Source organism: Culex quinquefasciatus, chromosome 3, assembly GCF_015732765.1.
Source record: "Culex quinquefasciatus strain JHB chromosome 3, VPISU_Cqui_1.0_pri_paternal, whole genome shotgun sequence".
In the NCBI taxonomy this organism is placed as follows: domain Eukaryota; kingdom Metazoa; phylum Arthropoda; class Insecta; order Diptera; family Culicidae; genus Culex; species Culex quinquefasciatus.
Window position 1 is genome coordinate 12985518 of NC_051863.1, and position 21507 is coordinate 13007024.

The 21507-nt window shown below is 36.3% G+C and overlaps 1 protein-coding gene across 5 annotated transcripts in view; it reads left to right on the forward strand.

The window, feature by feature from the left end:
• The window catches only part of LOC6050607 (nephrin), a 426239-nt gene that overhangs the window by 397642 nt on the left and 7090 nt on the right, over positions 1 to 21507 (forward strand). For 3 of the 5 annotated variants that reach the window (XM_038266076.1, XM_038266070.1, XM_038266075.1), the window contains exons 10-16: positions 258 to 472; positions 8691 to 8772; positions 8872 to 9031; positions 9103 to 9239; positions 9321 to 9626; positions 18908 to 19227; positions 19308 to 19457. In XM_038266076.1, coding sequence (XP_038122004.1) covers positions 258 to 472; positions 8691 to 8772; positions 8872 to 9031; positions 9103 to 9239; positions 9321 to 9626; positions 18908 to 19227; positions 19308 to 19457 — 1370 coding nt within the window. The remainder of the gene's footprint in view (positions 1 to 257; positions 473 to 8690; positions 8773 to 8871; positions 9032 to 9102; positions 9240 to 9320; positions 9627 to 18907; positions 19228 to 19307; positions 19458 to 21507) is intronic. The other 2 variants (XM_038266071.1, XM_038266074.1) reach the window with 2 other exon arrangements.

Here is a 21507-nt window from a genome sequence, read left to right on the forward strand (position 1 = left end):
AAAGTAGGACTTTAATTTACATGGTAATTGGCTCATACGATTATCGCCCGGATCGGATCGGAAATCTCGTTTCCGACGCCGCTGGAATCCAGATCCACCGAAAAAAGGGGACACATTTAATTAACTTTTTGGCCCTGCAGGGTTTTACTGGGGAAAAGGGGGTTGAAATCGGGACGACATATCTGACGACTTTGGAAAATTGTACAAACCATGAAATATTAACATTTTTTATCTGATTTTTGTCTTCTTCCTTGCAGTTGCCCCGGTTTGCCGGCCCGGACTGGCCACCGTGTACAACGTGGGCCGCAACGAGCAGGCCCGGATTGCTTGTGAGTTGGAGGCGAATCCGCCCGAGGTGGCCTTCGTCTGGAAGCACAACACGTCCGTCTCCGAGACGCTGGACATTCCGGTGACGCACGTGACCAGCGAACACGCCAAGAGCATCTTCCGGTTCAAGCCGATCAGCGAGAGTGTGAGTATTTGTTTTGGTACTTCAGGAGATCTTTACTATTAAAAGTAATTTTACGTAAATTGTATGTAAACATGTAAATTTACATACTTTTCATGTAAACTTGTATATCCTTCTTTTTGAAAGGTCTAGGAATGTCTAATGAAGAATTTTTGTAAAGTTTGCTTTTGCTAAAATCGTGACACATTGCAAAACAAAACTTTCACAACTCCCCTTTTTTCCTGACGACACATCTCAACTACCAGAAGGACAGTGCTGCCCGTCCCAGCTGTCACATTCCCGTGTAAAACATTCCTCAGCACAGTCCTTGTGGCAGTCGTCAACAGTGTGTGTAACGACACGACCACGTGGCGTATTCGAATTTACCTCCCATGAATAATGAGTGTGGCGTAGAAAAAAATATCCTTTCTGGAAGTAGGGCGGAAAAAATAGCAAAAACAACGATAGCAACAACAACAACAACAAAAAAAAGCTCATTCACACGAAAAATGAAGGGACTGTCTGCGCTGGCGGTCCTGTCCCCTGTCAGGTCCTTCCGAAAGGATATCGCCTTGTTTCGGATGAAATGTTATGAATAAATAAGCGGGAACCGGTGCGCAGATCCTTGGATTCGGGACGGGCGGGACATGTTGCGAAATGATGATTACTGCGTACGGGAGTGAGGGGTTCTCATAAGCTTTGGAATGTTTAGCATTAAACTCAATTCATTGAAATAAAAAAAATCCTTATGGTTTGACTTCTTTATTGATTTTTTGTCTTTGGTTCATCTATCTTCTGGTTTCTGGAGTTTTGTTTTTGGCTTTTGACTTCTGACTTCTGACTTCTGACTTCTGATTTCGGACTTCTGACATCTGACTTCTGACTTCTGACTTCTGGCTTCTAGCTTCTGCCTTCTGGATTCTGGCTTCTGACTTCTGACTTTTGGTTTTTGGCTTTTGACTTCTGACTTCTGACATCTAACTTCTGCCTTCTGACAGCTAACTTCTGACTTCTGACTTCTGACTACTGGCTTCTGACTTCTGACTTCTGACTTCTGACTTCTGACTTCTGACTTCTGACTTCTGACTTCTGACTTCTGACTTCTGACTTCTGACTTCTGACTTCTGACTTCTGACTTCTGAATTCTGACCTTTGACTTCTGGCTTCTGACATCTGACTTCTGACTTCTGACTTCTGACTTCTGACTTCTGATTTCGGACTTCTGACTTCTGACTTCTGACTTCTGACTTCTAGCTTCTACCTTCTGGATTCTGGCTTCTGACTTCTGACTTTTGGTTTTTGGCTTTTGACTTCTGACTTCTGACATCTAACTTCTGCCTTCTGACAGCTAACTTCTGACTTTTGACTTCTGACTTCTGGCTTCTGACTTCTGACTTCTGACTTCTGACTTCTGACTTCTGACTTCTGACTTCTGACTTCTGACTTCTGAATTCAGACTTCTGACGTCTGATTTCGGACTTCAGACATCTGACTTCTGACTTCTGACTTCTGATTTCGGACTTCTGACATCTGACTTCTGACTTCTGGCTTCTGACTTCTGATTTCTGACTTCTGATTTCGGACTTCTGACATCTGACTTCTGACTTCTGACTTCTGGCTTCTAGCTTCTGCCTTCTGGATTCTGGCTTCTGACTTCTGACTTCTGACTTTTGGTTTTTGGCTTTTGACTTCTGACTTCTGACATCTAACTTCTGCCTTCTGACAGCTAACTTCTGACTTCTGACCTTTGACTTCTGGCTTCTGGCTTCTGACTTCTGACTTCTGACTTCTGACTCCTGACTTTTGACTTCTGACTTCTGACTTCTGACTTCTGACTTCTGACTTCTGACTTCTGATTTCTGACTTCTGGCTTTTGGCATCTAGCATCAGGCTTCTGGTTCTGGCTTTTGGATTCTGACTTCTGACTTCTGACGTCTGACTTCTAGCTTCTGGCTCCTAGATTCTGCCTTCTGGATTCCGACTTTTGGCATCTGTCTTTGCCTTCTGACATCTGGCTTCTGTCATGCGGCTTTTGGCTTCTGATTTATAGCTTCTGACTTTTGGCTTCTGGCTTCTGGCTTCTAACTTCATACCTCTGGCTTTCGGCTTCTGGCTTTTGTTTTTCAGCTTCGGGTTCATGTCTGAAGTGAGAAGTCTGAAGTCAGAAGTCAGAAGTCAAATGTCAGAAGTCGGAAGTCCGAAAACAGAAATCAGAAGTCATTAGTCAGAAGTCAGAAGTCAGAAGTCAGAAGTCAGATGTCAGAAGTGAGAAGTCTGAAGTCAGAAGTCAGAAGTCAAATGTCAGAAGTCGGAAGTCAGAAGTCAGAAGTCAGAAGTCAGAAGTCAGAAGTCAGAAGTCAGAAGTCAGAAGTCAGAAGTCAGAAGTCAGAAGTCAGAAGTCAGAAGTCAGAAGTCAGAAGTCAGAAGTCAGAAGTCAGAAGTCAGAAGTCAGAAGTCAGAAGTCAGAAGTCAGAAGTCAAAAACAAAATTCCAGAAACCAGAATATAGATGACAGAAGTCTGAAGTCAGAAGTCGAAGACAGAAGTCAGAAGTCAGAAGTCAGAAGTTTGAAGTCAGAAGTCAGAAGTCAGAAGTCAGAAGTCAGAAGTCAGAAGTCAGAAGTCAGAAGTCAGAAGTCAGAAGTCAGAAGTCAGAAGTCAGAAGTCAGAAGTCAGAAGTCAGAAGTCAGAAGTCAGAAGTCAGAAGTCAGAAGTCAGAAGTCAGAAGTCAGAAGTCAGAAGTCAGAAGTCAGAAGTCAGAAGTCAGAAGTCAGAAGTCAGAAGTCAGATGTCAGAAGTCAGAAGTCAGAAGTCAGAAGTCAGAAGTCAGAAGTCAGAAGTCAGAAGTCAGAAGTCAGAAGTCAGAAGACAGAAGTCAGAAGTCAGAAGTCAGAAGTCAGAAGTCAGAAGTCAGAAAACAGAAGTCAGAAGTCAGAAGTCAGAAGTCAGAAGTCAAAGGCCAGAAGCCAGAAGCCAGAAGTCAGAAGCCAGAAACAAAAAGCTAGAAGCTGAAAACCAGGAGACAGAAGCCAGAGCCAGACAGCGGCTTTGGCTTCTTCTTTCTGGCTTTTGAGGTTCTGACTTCTGGCTCCTAACTTCTGACTTCTACCTTCTGGCTTCTGGCGAGCCTTTTTGCCCCAAATCCCCTTTCCAAAATGTGCTAAGGACGTCGGTTGTTGTCACTGGCCATCATCAGCTACATGGACGCGTTCAGCTCAAGTGACCGCTAGCAACATTGCCGGTGTTCCAAAATGAATAGTAGTCGTGTAGTGTGATGAGGTGGGAGTGACGATGTGTGAGGATTGTCATTATAATAATACACCACCCACGCCCAACCCCCTCAGTCCAACGTGACAAGGTGTGTGATGGCGAGGCGGTGATGATGCTGATGATGTAGTTTTGCACGTGGAGATTTGATAAAGATTTGGAGCAAATAAATAAACACTTCAGAATACTTCTTTCCTGAGGCAGACTTTTTTCTCACATAGTTTATGCAAATTAAGCAACAAGCAACTTTGTTACGTAACCACCATTGTTGCATAACTCGAGCAATTCTGAACAAAAACAAAAAAATCATTTTCTCGCTTCTCGCTCAAAGTCCTTTGTGGAACTTCACCAAGAAAAAAAAACACATTCCTGCTAACCTTCAACCTCACGATTCTTCAGCTGACTTCTCGACTTTTCAACCCTGAAGAGTCCCCCCGCCGGTGGTGCCTTCAAACGGACAAAGAAACTCCTCGGAGCCAAGACTGTAAACAAGAAATTATGATAATTGAAAACATAATAGCTGTTTGCTTTTTGCCTACCTTTCGGGGACGACGAGTACACCTTCCCCGTTTTTTTTATGCATACATTAAGGCGCCGGGACACGAAAGACGAGCTGCTACTCTATCGCGGTGGAATCTACGCCAACCGTGCTGGTCGTCTAACCCCGCCGCGAGAAATAACATAAAACTTCACTCTTGGTGTACGGTCATCAGTAGCCGCAGGGACCGCCGGAATGTGACGCGCGAAATCCTGGGAAATCTTGATGAAATTGGATACCGGGAAGCGCGCTTGCTTCCTACAACCGGGGTAACGGCTTTTTGCTGCCTCGCTAATGGAAAAAGGGCATTTTTTGTGCGTTCGTTTCCTCCGGGCAGCGGGTAAGGTTAGGGATTTATTGGGATCTTGAAGAAAGTTTTGATGATTGAAATTCACTGACATTTTATTTTTTTGAGTACTTCAAGCTATTTGTAAGTGTGATAATAATTTTTTGTTTTTGAAAAGTTTACGATCAAGATCAATATCCCTCTAAAACAATTAACAAAGTTATAAGTAGGGCTAGGACGTAAAATTTGGTGAAGACCGCAAAGTGCCGTGAAATTCGAAATAATTTATTGTCAAATTGCTCCGCACTTCATTTGTACATTGATGTCAGTCATTTTGGAACTCAGTTTTGAAAATTGTTTATAACAACGTTTTACAAAATGCAGATAGTTGATTGAAAATGTCTAGCAAAATAAGCTTTGGTTTCAATATTATTTCACAAATTTAAAAAAAAAATTAAGAATGTTCTCAAAACTGCAATGCAAGAAAACACAGGTCAGTTTGAGCAATTTTTTTAATAAATCTCTGTGAAATTTATTAAAAATAACGATGAACAAATTGCATAAAATGCGTGGAAAGATTTTAAACAAAATTAATATTTTGGTCATAAATGAAGTTAATTTCTCTTATTTAACTAATTTCACTTTGAGCAAAGTTCTCAATTAGAATGTGTTTTATTTTAAACATAATTTAGCAAATTAAATTTCGTAATCGTAAAATCTTCTGGTGAAAAATCCGTAAAATTACACAAAAATGAACTCATAATTTTTATAAGAGGGTTATATTTGTATGTTAACTATTAACTTTTTCAGTAACATTTCTTTACTTAATCATTCCTAAAATACACATATTATAAGCAGATTTTAGAGAACCGTAGTTTCGTAATTTCATGTTATTTGCCGTAAAAACTCACTAGCCTATAGGCTAGTAAGAAAACTAGATCATAATTGATGGACTTACACTGAAATTTGACAAAAAAATATATTATAACTGTGTTGACAATTTAAACACAATGCATAAACATATAATTTTAATTGTTTTGAGTTCATTGTTTATGTTTTGAAGTGTCTAAATCGTTTTGCTACCTGTACATCGATGCCTCTGTTCTTTCTTATGCTAACTTGATAGGAAAACCAGCAAACTTAGATCACGAGAGGCATCGATATGCTGAACAATTAAATATATTAAACATAATTTTAGGATTTACCACAATTAAATGAGCTTTCAATCAGAGCAATGAGACACATTTGAAATTATTTTAAATATTAGATATGTGCACATTTTTTTTAAAATTCGGTCACATTTTTTCGTGATTCGATAATCGGAATTGAATATTTTTTTAGGCCTTCAGGTTATCGAGTCTGGACTGTATTAAAACCCCTAAATTTTCAATATAAAGCAGAATTTGAAACAAAATTGCAAAAGATGTCAAAAAAATACTTTAAAAATGTTAACACTTACAAATCATCAAAAAAAAAAATTAAGGGAAATTTTCTTCCTTGAAAGTTTTACGACTTTTTTCATTCTGCGGTTTAAAAAATCAAAAATTGTAAAAGGCTTGAAAGTGCTCAAAGTGACAAAGTGAAAGTGACAAATCATCAAAAAAAAAAAAATTAAGGGAAATTTTCTTCCTTGAAAGTTTTACGACTTTTTTCATTCTGCGGTTTAAAAAATCAAAAATTGTAAAAGGCTTGAAAGTGCTCAATTTAAGAATTAGTGCAAAGTTGTAAATATTGCTTAGGACTTTTCAGTCAAAAATAATAGGTATTGCGTGAAATAACCATTTTTGAAGAAAAATAATACTTTAGATGACAAAAATTGAATATTTAGAGCGATGGCAGTTGTTGATTTAAATTATTTTGGCAGAGTCAAGAATTTTTCTGAAAAAAATATTTCTAAATGCAAGACAAAAAGACTATTTTCTTAGATTTTTTTTAGATGTTCAACTGAAATTTAAATAAAAAAAAACAAAAACTTTGATTCGATATCGTTGTGGAGACACTAAAAAATAATTGTAAGCATAAACCTGACTGTTTTTAACTTGTTAAAATCATGACCAAGCTTAAACATCACTTGAAATATTTTTTTTCGAAAAGATCAGAAAAATTCCTCCAAATTTGCTTCAATGCCATTGAAGATTATAAAAAATATCTATCGTAAAACTTTGAAAAAAAATATTTTCAACATTTTCAAAAATACGTGTTTAAAGTCCTTTTAAAACATAATGGTCAAATCTTCAATGTATTTTAAGAAAATTTAAGAATTTTTCGGATCCTTTCGAAAAAAAAAATCCGGAATGTTCAAGTTCGATCATGACTTTTACAACAAAAATCTTCGCTTTTTAATATATTTTTTTCAATGGCTATAATTCGAAATTGTGCTCTCGATATCGTAATTTTTTTATTTTTTTTTTCATTAATTTTTAACACTTTGAAAAATGTATCGAAAAATTGGCAACACTGCCACAAATTTTTACCAACTTGTGCCATAGCTCAAAACATGACAAATTTTGCCATATATAACAAATTAAAAAGATGTTTTTTTTTTCACAATTCTGAATTTTGTGGGAAAAGTCAAACGAAAAAAAGTGGTCATTTTGTTAAGAGTGTTGAGCAATTCTCTACGAAATCGGTCTTTTTTCTTAAATTTTAATTTTTGTATTTTTTAATCCGACTGAAACTTTTTTGGTGCCTTCGGTATGCCCAAAGAAGCCATTTTGCATCATGAGTTTGTCCATATAATTTTCCATACAAATTTCGCAGCTGGCCATACAAAAATGATGCATGAAAATTCAAAATTCTGTATCTTTTGATGGAATTTTCTGATCGATTTGGTGTCTTCGGCAAAGTTGTAGGTATGGATATGGACTACACGGTACACGGCAAAAAAAAAATTTGGTGATTTTTTATTTAACTTTTTGTCACTAAAATATGATTTGCAAAAAAACACTATTTTTTATTTTTTTTTATTTTTTGATATGTTTTAGAGGACATCAAATGCCAACTTTTCAGTAATTTCCAGAATGGGCAAAAAATCTTTGACCGAGTTATGATTTTTTGAATCAATACTGATTTTTTCTAAAAATTGAAAAATTGGTCAAAAATTGAAAAATTGGCCAAACATTCAATATTACGCCTTTTTAAAATGTTAGCCGTGGTTTGAAAATTTTGAAAATATTTTTTTCGATAAGATCGGAAAATTTCACGAATGTTTTATCTTTCAACATTGAAAATCGGACCATTAGTTGCTGAGATATCGGCATTAAAAAATGGTGTTTTGTTTGGGTGGGACTTAAAAAACATCAATTTTCCTGTTTTTAAACCTTTGCATGGCAATATATCAGCAACAAGCAAGGGTCGTATCAACAATGTTCAAAAATGCGAAATATAGAGAATTTTCTCAGCTCTTCAAAAATATTTTTATCAAAGGTGAGCTGCCAAATTTGTATGGAAAATTATATGGACAAACTAATGATGCAAAATGGCTTCTTTGGACATATCGTAGGCACCAAAAAAGTTTCAGTCGGATTAAAAAATACAAAAAAAAAACAAATTACCGAAATATGAGAGAACTGCTCTGTTACTTTCTGTATTATTTCCTGAGAAAACATAAAAAATATGTACAACTTTCAGTTGTTCCATATGAAAGTAAAAGAAAAAAATTAAAATAAAAAAATTGGCCATTGAATTGACCTACGCCGTGTCAACGTGTCCGAAAAATGGCAATTTTCGTCGACTTAGTCGACTATTCAGGAAAAATAGTTTGGAGTTCAAAAAATCTAGCCTAATATTTGAATTAAGTCATATGAAATCTTCAAATGTCGTTTTGACGGTGTTTGGACCAAAAAGTCTACGTTTGCGAATATTTTTATCGGATTGCTCGGGAAATTTTACGTAACATACAGAAAAATGGGCGATGTTCATCCACGTACAAAAAAATATCAAAAAATCATTTTTCAAGATGCAATTGTATAGAGACCTGTATGGACAAAATGAGGCAAAATGTCTTCTTCGATCATAAAAAATACCTCCAAAGTTTCATCTAAAAAAAACAAAAAAAAAATTCTCAATCTTTGAAATATTACTCAAAGTAGTCTGAATTGTTTAAATCGATTGTTGATTTATAATGCAATTTTAACTCTTTTTTTTTTGCAGGATTACGGAACGTTGCTTTGCTGGGGTAGCAACGAGATTGGAACGCAAACTGAACCATGCGTTTTCAACCTAATTCCAGCAGGTAAGATTGTGCTTCCGAAGTTTGATCTCCAAAAATAAAGATTTTTGTGGATTCAAATATTTCATCGAAAATAACGCCATCTAATTTCTAATCACACAGGCAAACCCGACCCATTGTCAAACTGCACCATCCTCAATCAAACGTTTGACATGGTCCAGATCGAGTGCCTGGAAGGATTTGACGGTGGCCTGCAGCAAGAGTTTCTAGCGGACATGTACGTCATCGGAAACCGCCAGCTAATTGGTTCGATCAAGACTCGGTACGGAGCAGTAATTTGCTAAAATTTACACATTTTACTAACAATTGCATTGTTTTCGTCACTCGTTACAGCGTGCCCCTGTTTGAGCTGAAGGGGCTGGAGCCGGGCGTTGGCTACAACATTTACCTTTCGGCTAAAAACTCCAAGGGCTCGAGCGACCTCACCTACCTGCAGGCCTTCACCGTCAAGAACCCGGAGAAGCAAACCGGTGAGTTGAGTTATAATTTCCTGGAAAGCTCCGCCGTCGACTCCAATTACCAAAAACTTTTAATTGCTTCCTCCCCGTCAGATCTGTCCCTCGTCTACGCACCAACGCTGCACCAGATCAAACCGTTCATCGGGACGCTAGTCGGAGCGGTGGCCGCCGTCATATCGCTGGCCTCGATCGTGGTGTGTGTGACGCGACTCCGCGGCGGGTCCGGAAGTGGCGCGGACCGGGATGGCCGGGCCGGTGACTGCAGCCAAATGTCCACGAACGACGCCTCCGGGCTGAGCCAGTCATTGCCGCTGGACGGGGAGTTGGCCCGGGAGCAGCTGCAGCAGTGCAACGGAAGCGTCGACAGCATCGAGAAGAACCCGGACATTATACCGCAAGGTAGGTTAGAGGGGAAGGAAGCGAAGGGGAGAGGGGGCAGGGGACATTCAAATTAGTGAAGGAAAGTTGTTTGCTGGTGTAATTGGAGTCTCTACATACATTGTAAGCTGCAGAACCGTTTACATGTGCTGTAAGATTGATAGAGTTGAGTTTGAAAATATCTCTTCGGAAGAAAATTTTACACATTCAGTTTAAATCTTCATTTTAAATTTGAGTTCATTTCAGATTTTTAAAAAACTATGTTTCAAGCCCATTTGAAATGTTTTAAAAGCAAACATTATTGCTTTATGTAAGTATAAAGCAATAGTTTTTGCTTCAAAATTACAGTCATGCTACTTCAGAATATATTTTTTCCCCTAATGAGATCTCTTCATTTTCGCAATTTGACTTTTTTTTAATCTTTTGATTCAAATAGAATTTTATTCTTGTATTCCCTTTGTCAAAAAAGTCATCATTAGATTTTTCATACAAGTCAATTTTAGGAACTGTATGTATATGAAATTTTGTATCTTTGAAAGGATTTTTTGTTTATTCATGTGACATTCAATCAACATATACAATCAATAATTTTAACGAAAAAAAAAACCTAAGCATCCAACATTTTCAAAAATTCTAAAGATTTTTAAATCAACTCATACATGCTGAACGTGATTCTAAACGTCGGGAAATGCATTTTAAATTGATTTTAGCTGATTTTATTTAAATTTCCATTGAAATTTTGAAGTTTTCCAGATTTTTTTTTGCCCCTTGATTTTTTGGGCCAATTTTGAAGGAAGGGGGGGGGGGAGACAAAAACTTTAAATAAAATTTGTACCAGTCTAATCTGGGTGATACAATAAAAAAGTAGGGCGAACTTCTGATAATAACAGAACTTTAACTTTCCCAATTATTTCCACCTGCTCGAGTAAGTCCATTCGAAAAAATGTTACATGAAAAAAATTTTTTTTAATATACACACAAAAAAATATTTCCGAATGTTACATCTTTTATGATGTAACACTTTTGCACGTCATTAAACATTTAAATTTAAATGCAATTTGATGTAAATTTGCAACTATTATACGTAAAAACATGATTTTACGTGTGATTCAACCGTTTACGTCGAATCTCAAGTTTACATGAACTGAGTTCACATGTGATTCATTTTTCCGTGTCGAGTAAATTCACATATGTTTTTCTGTGTAGCTTTTTAGTTCTTGAAGATGAATTCTCTAAATAGGTATTTTTCAATCTTTCGATTTTTTGAATTTTTGTAAGGAACTGAAAACAAGTTATTCTGCCTTTTTACGGCGATATGATGTATACGCTATTTTGGACATTTTAAATTTTATTGTACAGTCTGATAAAGAGTCTTAAAAGCTACCTCCTGACGAAAGAATTTTTCAATAAACTGCTCTGGGGCCTATTTTGATAAGCGAACAAACAATGATGTATACGCCAATTTTACTCATCATGATGTATGTATACATTGATAAAAGTTAAATTCAATACTGTTTAAATGTTGATTTGAGGTTTTGGGACCTAATCATAACTGGGCAATATTTTATTACATTATTTCGATTTGGGGACGTCCATTAGGCGTCATCCTTAAAGTACGTCCCGTTGTGAGGGAAGAGGAGGGTTTTGAGCAAGCGTGACATTGCGTGTTAAAAGCATAGGGAAATCGTGACAAAAGGGGGTGGAGTAAATTTTGACTGATTTTAATGTGACGTACTTAATGGATGACACCTTATCCACATCCACGTAGAAACTTTTTTGAAAATTCTAGACCCACCCACCTCCCTTGCGGACAATTGTTCATGCAAAAAATGTAATTGTGGAGTGTAGACAATCGCAAAGGGAGCGTTCTTTTATTACGTAACGCAAAAAATCAGATTTTTAGACCCCCTCCCCCCCTCATAACAAAATTTCAATACAAATTTTAAAAATTTTGTATGGAGCATAACACGGCCTCCGACCCTTCCTCCCCCCCCCCCCAAACTGCGTTACGTAATAAAAGAACACTCCCTTAATACCCTCCCCCCCTAAAAGTTTCCACGTTGACAATGCATTAAGGGAACCGCCCAACTGTCAAAATAGCTGGCACAAAAAATATAGCCTGCTTTGATCGAGCAATGTATACATCTCGGGTGAGTTTTCAAAAAGCCGTAAGAGCCACCGTGACCTTCGACATTAATTTTCCTTTTTCTTCAAATTGCAACAATATTTCATTTGTTTTTAGTTTAGGGCACTTGAGGGACGTGTAGATGAACAATCTCAAGCATATTTGGAATTGGTTTATTGTAAGTAGATCGAATACCGATGTAAAAAGGGCTTTGTTTACCAATGGCTCTTACGATTTTTTGAAAACTCGCCCGAGACATACATCATTAGGAAGGAAAAGTAGTGATTTTTTATTAATATTTTTTCGGACAAATGATGTTTGTGGTTTAAAATCGTAGAGAATAGGTAAAAACAAGAAATTTTGTAGGGGCCACATTTTTATTGTACGTTTTAACAGATTAGAATCTGTTCAGAGCAGACCTTAAATTAGTCATTTTAAACAAAAACAGAAAATCGTGTCTACAGCAAAATCACCTCAATCCCGGGCAGACGGTAATAACAAAATTCATGCCATTTCAATAACAAATACTGTTAAAATAACAAAAAAATGTTATGGATTCTTCTTGAAAAATCCATTTTTGCATAAGGGTTTAATAACAGTTTATGTTATCATAACAAAATTTGTTATTGGTCTGATATTGGTAGACAGCCAAAACAACTTTGCAATAACATTTTTTGTTATGGAAGAATACCTCCAATTGTTATTGGGATGATCGGATTAGTTGTTAAAATAACAAAAAATAATAACAAAGATTTGTTCGAAAAATAACTAAAAATGTGATTAGTCTGTTATTACAATAACAATCCAATAACAAAAAAATCATAACGACAAATAACAAATCTTGTTATAAATAACATAAAATGTTATTGGTCTAGTATTTTCAATTATCAGAAAATGTTATTCCCAAGTTATTACCGTCTGCTCGGGTATGGCGTATACATCATATCGCCGTAAAACGGCAGTATTAAGCTATAATGACGGCGATAAGCATAAAAAAATGTTCTCAAGATACAGCCGCTTTTTTATTTTATTTTAAAAAGATGAGATATGTTTCTACAATTAAAATAGAAAATAGTTTCTAAGATTGAGCAATTCTCTCAGATTTCAATCATTCGATTTTATTTGTATTTTTTAGTCCGGCTGATACTTTTATGGTGCTTTCGGTATGCCCAAAGAAGCCATTTTGCATCATTATTTGTCCGTATAACTTCCATACAAATTTGGCAGCTGTCCATACAAAAATGATGTATGAAAATTCAAAAACATGTATCTTTTGAATGTATTTCTTTATCGATTTGGTGTCTTCGGGAAAGTTGTAGGTATGGATATGGACTACACTGAAAATAATACACGGCCAAAGAAATTGGTTGTTTTTAAAATAACTTTTTGTCACTTAAACTTGATTTGCAAAAAAAAAAACATTTTTTAATTTAATTAATTTATTGATATGTTTTATGGGACTTTAAATGGCAACTATTCAGAAATTCCGAGAGTTCACTCGTACCCTTTGTCGTGTTCGGTCCGTTCGTTTTGGCGTCTTCGAATTAAGTGATTTTTTTGGGTGTTCTTCGCGTGATTATCCATGCATTTTTGGTTTCGTTTGTTCAGCTTACTCCGGACAGTGATGTGATGGCGGAGTTTATCTGATTTCCGGCCGCGGAAGCTGTGAAATCTTTGGTTTTGGGGCGAATCAATCCGGCATTTTTGCACTCCGATGACATCGTTTGCTGCGGGCATGTGTCTGTGTTAGTGCGATGCAGTGAATAAAATTGAGTCGGAAAGAGAGAGCTGAGAAATAATCTGACAGCATCACTCGTTGAGTTCATTTCAAGGCTGTCAGTGTATTGGTGTGTGTCAGTGGCATGAAAAAGTGCGAGGGGAAAGCGACTGCAGCGCTTCACGACGGTTTACATGTGTACGCAGAGAGGGTAGAAATTGTGTGCGGAAGAGAAGGAAAAAAAAATGCACACAAGCATGGTGATGAAGGTTTGTGTGAGGAAGAGAGTGCTACCATCCTAAAGATGTGTGTGCCGAGAATCGACCACGAGGTTATGCGAGCTGTTGCGATGCGTTGACGTAGTTATCCTTCAAATGACGTCATACAGCCGGCTTTCCCGTCAGTTCCGAGCTACGTTGCTGGCTTGGGACGGGACGAGTGAAAAGACGGCAGAGCCTGCTAGGACGACAATGGATTTGGACGGCGCAGGGAGAACTCGCTTTAGCTCGTTTTGTGCCACAGTGTTGCCCCGTTTCGTGTTTGCTTGCACGTTTATCAACATCAGAGATTTTAAATAAGTGTGTTTGTGTAGGTGGCTGTGTGGCGCTGACAGCCGCAAAGTTTTCAAATCACGAGATGCTGGTGCTTGTAGCATGGCATTTGAAACGTCTGAAAAAGATGTTTGATTAGGGTTGTTTTGATGCTGGCTTCGAGTATGCGAGATGATTGGTGTGTAAGATGTTGCGTCGCTGATTTGCCGATGACGTCACTTTCCCTGCTAAAACGGTGGCGCATGCGGGGTGGCAACGATGGATTTGGTTTGCACATAACGAATTCGGTGAGCCCGTTCTGGATCAGTGTTTGTGTTGGTAAATTTATGTAGCATGGATGCGATTTAGTGAATGTGATAGTATGTGTTTTTCAAAAGAGCTTCTGACCAAATTTTAACTCAAATTTTTGTTGGATAACAAACGGAGTTATGATAGTTGTGTTGCTGTGAAAAAGTTGGCTTCATTTAGAATGAGAGTTAAAAAATTGTGCATAGGATACCCAATTATTACAGGTCACGAATTTGTTTATCTTTTAGTATTTTTTAGTTTTGGTTGAATATTTAGCTATTTAATAATTCAGTTTTTATCCGTGCTGATCGTTACCAGAATGAATGCCAATATTTTTATAACTTTTCTAAAAATTGTGTAAGTTGCGTACGAAGTATTTTTCAACAAGTATTGATGGATTGTTTAGTCTTGAGGCAACTTAATGGTTTCATTTTTTTAAGGCTTTTCGCAATTTTCAAACCCGAGGAAATCGAGGAAGCATCAATTTGTGTGTGAGTGAGTGAGTGATTGTGTTTTGCCTGTATATTTTTCAGCTAATAATAATTTAATTATTGTATTTATTTGAAGAAAATGATTTAAATATGCTGATTGATCCCATTACACTAAAAATAAATGTTAACTAAGTATGCTTTCTGAATCGGTCGTTTTAATGAAACATCTAAATCCTACATTCAAAATAAAACAAATGAGTGAATAATGAAGGTTTACTCCTGATCGCTGTAAGAGTTTAAAATCAAAATATCAATTATGCGTTAAATCATTTACAACCTCGAATTTCGCTTAAACATATAATAATTTAAAGGAAAATATAAACTTCTCTCTACTCTTACAGTTGATAGAATGAGTTTAACAACAGACATGTTAAAACTGTGATTAATCAGCATTGCTTTTACCTGAGAAAATGGTTGGTTTAGTAATACGACAGTCAATTTAATCATGCACGGCTTCGTCGCGTTTTTTCTGCCGTGGTTTAAAATATCAAAAATATAAATCATGCATCTTTAACACTATACAATCACAAGTATAAGTTTAATAATAAAAAAACTAACTCTACTTGATTCGCCCGCAATACCTTTCGGGGTATATCCTAGGGTTCTACCTCTCCTACTAACATTGAGTCCAAAACCTCCCTACAAACATCTATACCACTAAGGTGACGTAGGGGTCCCTGCGCACTTTAGATAGGTGTTTACTAACATTCCTTCATTTCCCTGAGGATTTTTTTTTTTTTTTTTTTTTGTTGAGCCTTGATACCACTGCGACCAATTAGAGGAATATTGTGGTGTGACCCTTTTTTTTATAGCAAATCAGGTTAACCCAACATCATGGAACGATGAGAGGCAGCTCCTGTTTACTGCGTGTTGTCCCAGTTAGGTACGACTTGTTTTATAAAGTCTATCACCCTACTAGGACGGAATATATTGATATTGATATTCCCTGAGGATAGCTTGGACCCGGCGTGGACCCCCTTATGCCCTGGGCTGTATTACACACTCATCAAAAGATGAAGACATGGTATCTCCCGTGTTGGATTATTGTTCCGGATGAGGGTCTAACACAACCAGACCAAACAGTGGGATAAGCGTTGTGGAGCCTTCCGGTGGTGGGGCGTCCTCCAAATGCTAATGCTAATGCTAATGCTTTAAATGGCAACTATTCAGAAATTCCGGGATGCGTAAAAAATCTTTGAACGAGTTATGAATTTTTGAATCAATTCAGAATGTTTAAAAAAATCGAAATATTGGTCGAAAATTTTTTTCAAATTTGATTTACATCGAAAAATTAAGCTGATTTTTTTTTAAGAAAGTAAAAATTAAACCGTCTAATCAATAGTATTCTTTAAATGAACGAACAAATTTTGGAGAATTAGTATTGACAAAAAAATATTATCGCGGGCGTTAATAATTAGAGTTCACGCGCGGTGATACGACCGCAGGATAATGGTCACATGACAGCCGCAGAACAAATTTTTGGCTGTTGTCAAAGGTTGCCTTGAGTTTTCAGCTGACTTTTTGGAAAATATTCAAAACAAACCAAGTTGACAGCCAAATCAACGCAGAATTTCAGTTCAACTTGCTGATTTTTACACTGCGGTAGTTAGGCGGCAATAATCTCCTGTCACTCACAGCGATGGAGAAACGTGATTTTATCTCGCAGTAAGCAATATTACTTAATTTTTTTCTATTTTTTTACGTAATTTTTTTATGGTTTCTATAATTGTTTGCATTTTTTTGGTTTTGAAAGAAAAACTTGTTCGAGGCCATTAGAGCACATGCGATAAAAGAGGTGTTTTTCAATAATTTGCAGCCTGAAATGGTAAGATTTATTGTTAACGAGACTTTTATGTAAAATTAGACGCCTGATTTGATGGCGTACTCAGAATGCCGAAAAAAAAACGAATTTTTCATCGAAAAAACGTATTTTTCATCTTAAAATACTGAAAAATGTTTAAAAAAAATCTGCCATTTTCTAATACTTGACTCTACAAATTTTTGGAACATGTCATTTGAAAGGAAATTTTATGTTCTTTTCGATCCTGAATTGTCCCAGAAGATTAATTGTTGCACTTAGAACATTTTTTTTTTCATTTTGAAATGTCATGTTTTTTTTACTTTGCAGGGTTATTTTTTAGAGTGTAACAATGTTCTACAAAGAGTTTGAGCAGAAAATTACAAAAAAAATGATAGAGATACATAAGGAGTTTGCTCAAAACCATTCCAAGTTATCGCGATTTTACGAAAAAAAAAGTTTTGAAAAAGTAACTTTTTGCGTTTCTCTTTGTTTCGTCGTCCGTGTCTGTTGTGGGTGACGATGAACGGCCATGATCGAAGACGTTCAACGTTTTCAAAAAAAAAAAAAATCGTAAAAATCGCGATAACTCGTGATATTCATACAGTCAAGTAACGGAAAATGGCAGAGTTTTTAAAACTTTTCTGGTGTTTTTTTTGGGATTTTGAATACGTAATGAAAACAGGCAAACAGGCATACAATTTTTCCCTGGGCTTTGTCATAATGAGTGTCATAGGTTTGATGCTTGTTTGGCAAAGAGTATGATTTGATTCGATGTGGAATTAAAATCGAAGTGTTCAGTATATTGCTGAAGCTTCCATTTTTACACATGGACACCACTTCATGCTGCGAGAACCCACTTTGGCGTAGTCTCAGGGCTTAATCGATGACCGGTAAGCTGTCATCGAGACAAGGAGGTTCTCTGATAGTGGAAATATCACATTTGTACAATAAACCGCTACATATGTGATTTTTCCCTATCTTAATGTGGGTGTCAGGTTAGGATGCGGGTTTAAAAAAATAGTGATTGTAGAATTTAGGATTTTAACTATAAATATCAACTTTTTATACTTTGCCTTTAGTTATTTAGGGACAAAATTAGTAACAGTGAATTTAGTAATTCTATCAGAATCGGTGATTTTCATTCAAGTAGCATAAAAACCATTCTAATTTGTCAAAATTTTCATAGAGTCTCGATCAATCAATAGTGAAATGATATCGGACTAAATTCGTTGATCTGTTGAACTAACGGTTGTCGGATTATGATTGTATCGACCATTGTTGCGAATCGAGGATCTACTGGAATTCTGACGAACAAATGGTCGTCTCTTTTTCAATTCACGACTTGTAAAATATCAATTGTTATTTTTTTTTGTTTTTTAAAAGAAGCCAGACAGGTTTTAAAAGAAACGTTTTTTTGGTTAATAATTAAAATGTCGGGGATTTGAGATAAGAGTAGCTTTCGGATAGGTTGCTTTAAATCTTGTATTCAATTCAAGTTAGGTAGTTATCCGCAAATGAATATTTGGACTTATATGAATAATTGAACATTTTGGACTTATGAATAACACCCAACTGTGCATTTATTCTAGAGTCAGATCCATACAGCGTCAGTGTTTATTTGGTCGAAGTGTACTAATTCATTGGCAGATCTGGTTCTAGTTGTAATGTACGACAAGACTACTGACGGACGTGACAGGACGAGGGCCCAGTTTAGAGGTTTCGACATCAACGATGTGCGGCTGGATCACCCTCCCAAAAAAAAAAAAAAAAAAGTAATGAAAACAGGCATACAATTTTTGCATAAAAGTGTCTTTGACACCAACTTTCTATCCCATTACCTTTTGAGGCTGCAAATTATTGAATAACACCTCTTTTTCGCATGTTCAAAAATGGAAGGGGTCGTACCGCCCCTCCGTCACGAGATATCAAAAAACGGACCTCGGATTCGTGATCAGGGACAAAAGTTACCCCTTAGGACAAAGTTTCACGCAAATCGAAGAGGGGTCGGGGCAACTGCGGTGTGAGTTGGCCGAGAAAAAAAAAACAAAAAAAAACATTTTTTTTAAATATTGGAAAAAAAAAATTAAAAACTGGTTCCGGTTCTTTACATCGACATTTCACAAACAATAGGAATATTTAAAATCGCCCAAATATTTCAAAAATTATTATCAACGCAGGAAAATGCATTTTAAACTGTTTCAAGATTTCAACAAATTGTTTAAATAAAAACAAAACGATAACAAATCTACCTCTTTGAAAACCATTCACAACCACCTATCCTCACATCAAGTGTGTGTGCCATAAGTTTCAGTCTATCTACATCCCGCAGGGAACCTTCCGCTGCTGCCGGAAGAAGACGAGAAAGCGTTCGAGTGGCTCAACAGTACCGGCGCGCATCCGCGGCTGTACGCGACGGCGGCCCTGGCCGAGCAGCAGCACCTGCACCACCACCAGCAGCAGCCGGGCCTGCCGGTCGGGATGGTCGCGGGCACGTACGACAGCCGGACGTTCTACGCGACGATGGGCCGGGGCGATGGGTCCTGCATGCAGCAGCAGTACAACCCCGTGGACAACCAGAACTACATCCCGGTGCACAGTGCCATGATTCCGACGCCGGTCATCGGCGGGTACGGAAGTGACGGGCACAAGGTAAGCGACCGCCTGTTCAATCAAGTAATTACGGTGGAAGCTTTAAACGCTGACCTTCTCGACGCTCGTTTCGTTCACAGCACGACCTGACGTACGCCGACCTGACCTCGTTGGCCAGTCAGCAGCAGCAGCAGCAGCACCATCAGAAGCAGCAGATGTACGTGAGTGCGACCCTTGGCCGGCCCCGGCAGTCCGACATCAAACGGAGTGAGCCGACGATCTACGCGCAGGTAATTATATCGGTGACGACGCCGACGACAGCCGGTGAAATTTGAACTTTGATGCCGGAAAGAGCTTCGGGTTGAAGTCACCTTTGCTAATGATGAAGGTTTGCCATCGTCGTGAAGTTTGTGGTGATTTTTGAAATTGATCGGAACTTTTTAAAGAATTTTAATCTAATTTGAAGCTTTTAACATTAAAAACATTGAAGTCCCATCAAATTGGGTTCATTTAGTTGAAACAAAGCAACCCAAAACAGTGCATTCTCCACAGAGGATGTTTTCAAACATTGGCACATAAATAGTTGTGTAGAGGCACTATCCAAACAGCCAGATAACTTGCCAAACTAACAATCTGTATGCAAATGTTGATCCCGAGACTGATGTTTACCCAGGCCAGGAAAACAGTTTTGCTAACAGCGGCTAGTAAAACGCATCATCGGCTTGGAACAACGGTGGGTTTTGGTTTGAAGTTATGCTTTCAAACTGTAGGATTTTGAAAAGTGGACTACAGTCATTCGGTAGTCAGACCTGAAAATTATAAGTGGTCTTGGTTACACAAAAATTAATTCACCGTGTAAATTAGCTTGAAACTAATAATTATGGAAACCGACCGCAAACCTGTAGTAAACAAAACCTCATCAGAAAATGTAATCATAAAGCTGTAAAATTTACTACTCTACCCTTTCAGGAAAAAATAGCATTCATCAAAAAAATAAAAAGATATAAAAATTTAAATAACAAGCCATAGTCTTCAAATTTAAATGAAAAAAGTGTTTCAAAATGCATTTTTCACTAGTTCAGTTGTTTTGCAATCTCTAGTTTTCAAAAAATCTAAGATCTGACAAAAATAAAAATTGTATCCAAAAAAAAGATTTTGCATCGAAAATTTTCAATTTTTTTTTAATGAACCCAAACATGCTAAACATGATTTTAAACGCAGAAGAATGTATTTTAATTTGATTTCAGCTGGTTTAAGTGTTTCATTGAAATTTTGAAGTTTATTGTAAAAATATTTTTTTTGCGCCCTGATTTTTCGGGCCAATTTTGAAGGGGGGGGGGGGGGGAGTGACAAAAACTTTTAAAAATATTTGTACCAGCCTAATCTTTCATTTGCAGATTTACAGAAATCCCGACTCTAAACATCAAAAAACAAATTGATAGCTCTGCAGCATGGCCTGGTGGTTTCTTTTGCAAGATTCCTTCTCGAAAATAGATTTCCGAAGGCAATTAAAACCTTTTATTTACACCTTAGTAGTTCTCTACGAATTCTTAGTTTTTTTCGTGATTTACTTCTATATCATAAAATCATAAAATCATAAAATCATAAAATCATAAAATCATAAAATCATAAAATCATAAAATCATAAAATCATAAAATCATAAAATCATAAAATCATAAAATCATAAAATCATACAATCATAAAATCATAAAATCATAAAATCATAAAATCATAAAACCATAAAATCATAAAATCATAAAATCATAAAATCATAAAATCATAAAATCATAAAATCATAAAATCATAAAATCATAAAATCATAAAATCATAAAATCATAAAATCATAAAATCATAAAATCATAAAATCATAAAATCATAAAATCATACAATCATAAAATCATAAAATCATAAAATCATAAAATCATAAAACCATAAAATCATAAAATCATAAAATCATAAAATCATAAAATCATAAAATCATAAAATCATAAAATCATAAAATCATAAAATCATAAAATCATAAAATCATAAAATCATAAAATCATAAAATCATAAAATCATAAAATCATAAAATCATAAAATCATAAAATCATAAAATCATAAAATCATAAAATCATAAAATCATAAAATCATAAAATCATAAAATCATAAAATCATAAAATCATAAAATCATAAAATCATAAAATCATAAAATCATAAAATCATAAAATCATAAAATCATAAAATCATAAAATCATAAAATCATAAAATCATAAAATCATAAAATCATAAAATCATAAAATCATAAAATCATAAAATCATAAAATCATAAAATCATAAAATCATAAAATCATAAAATC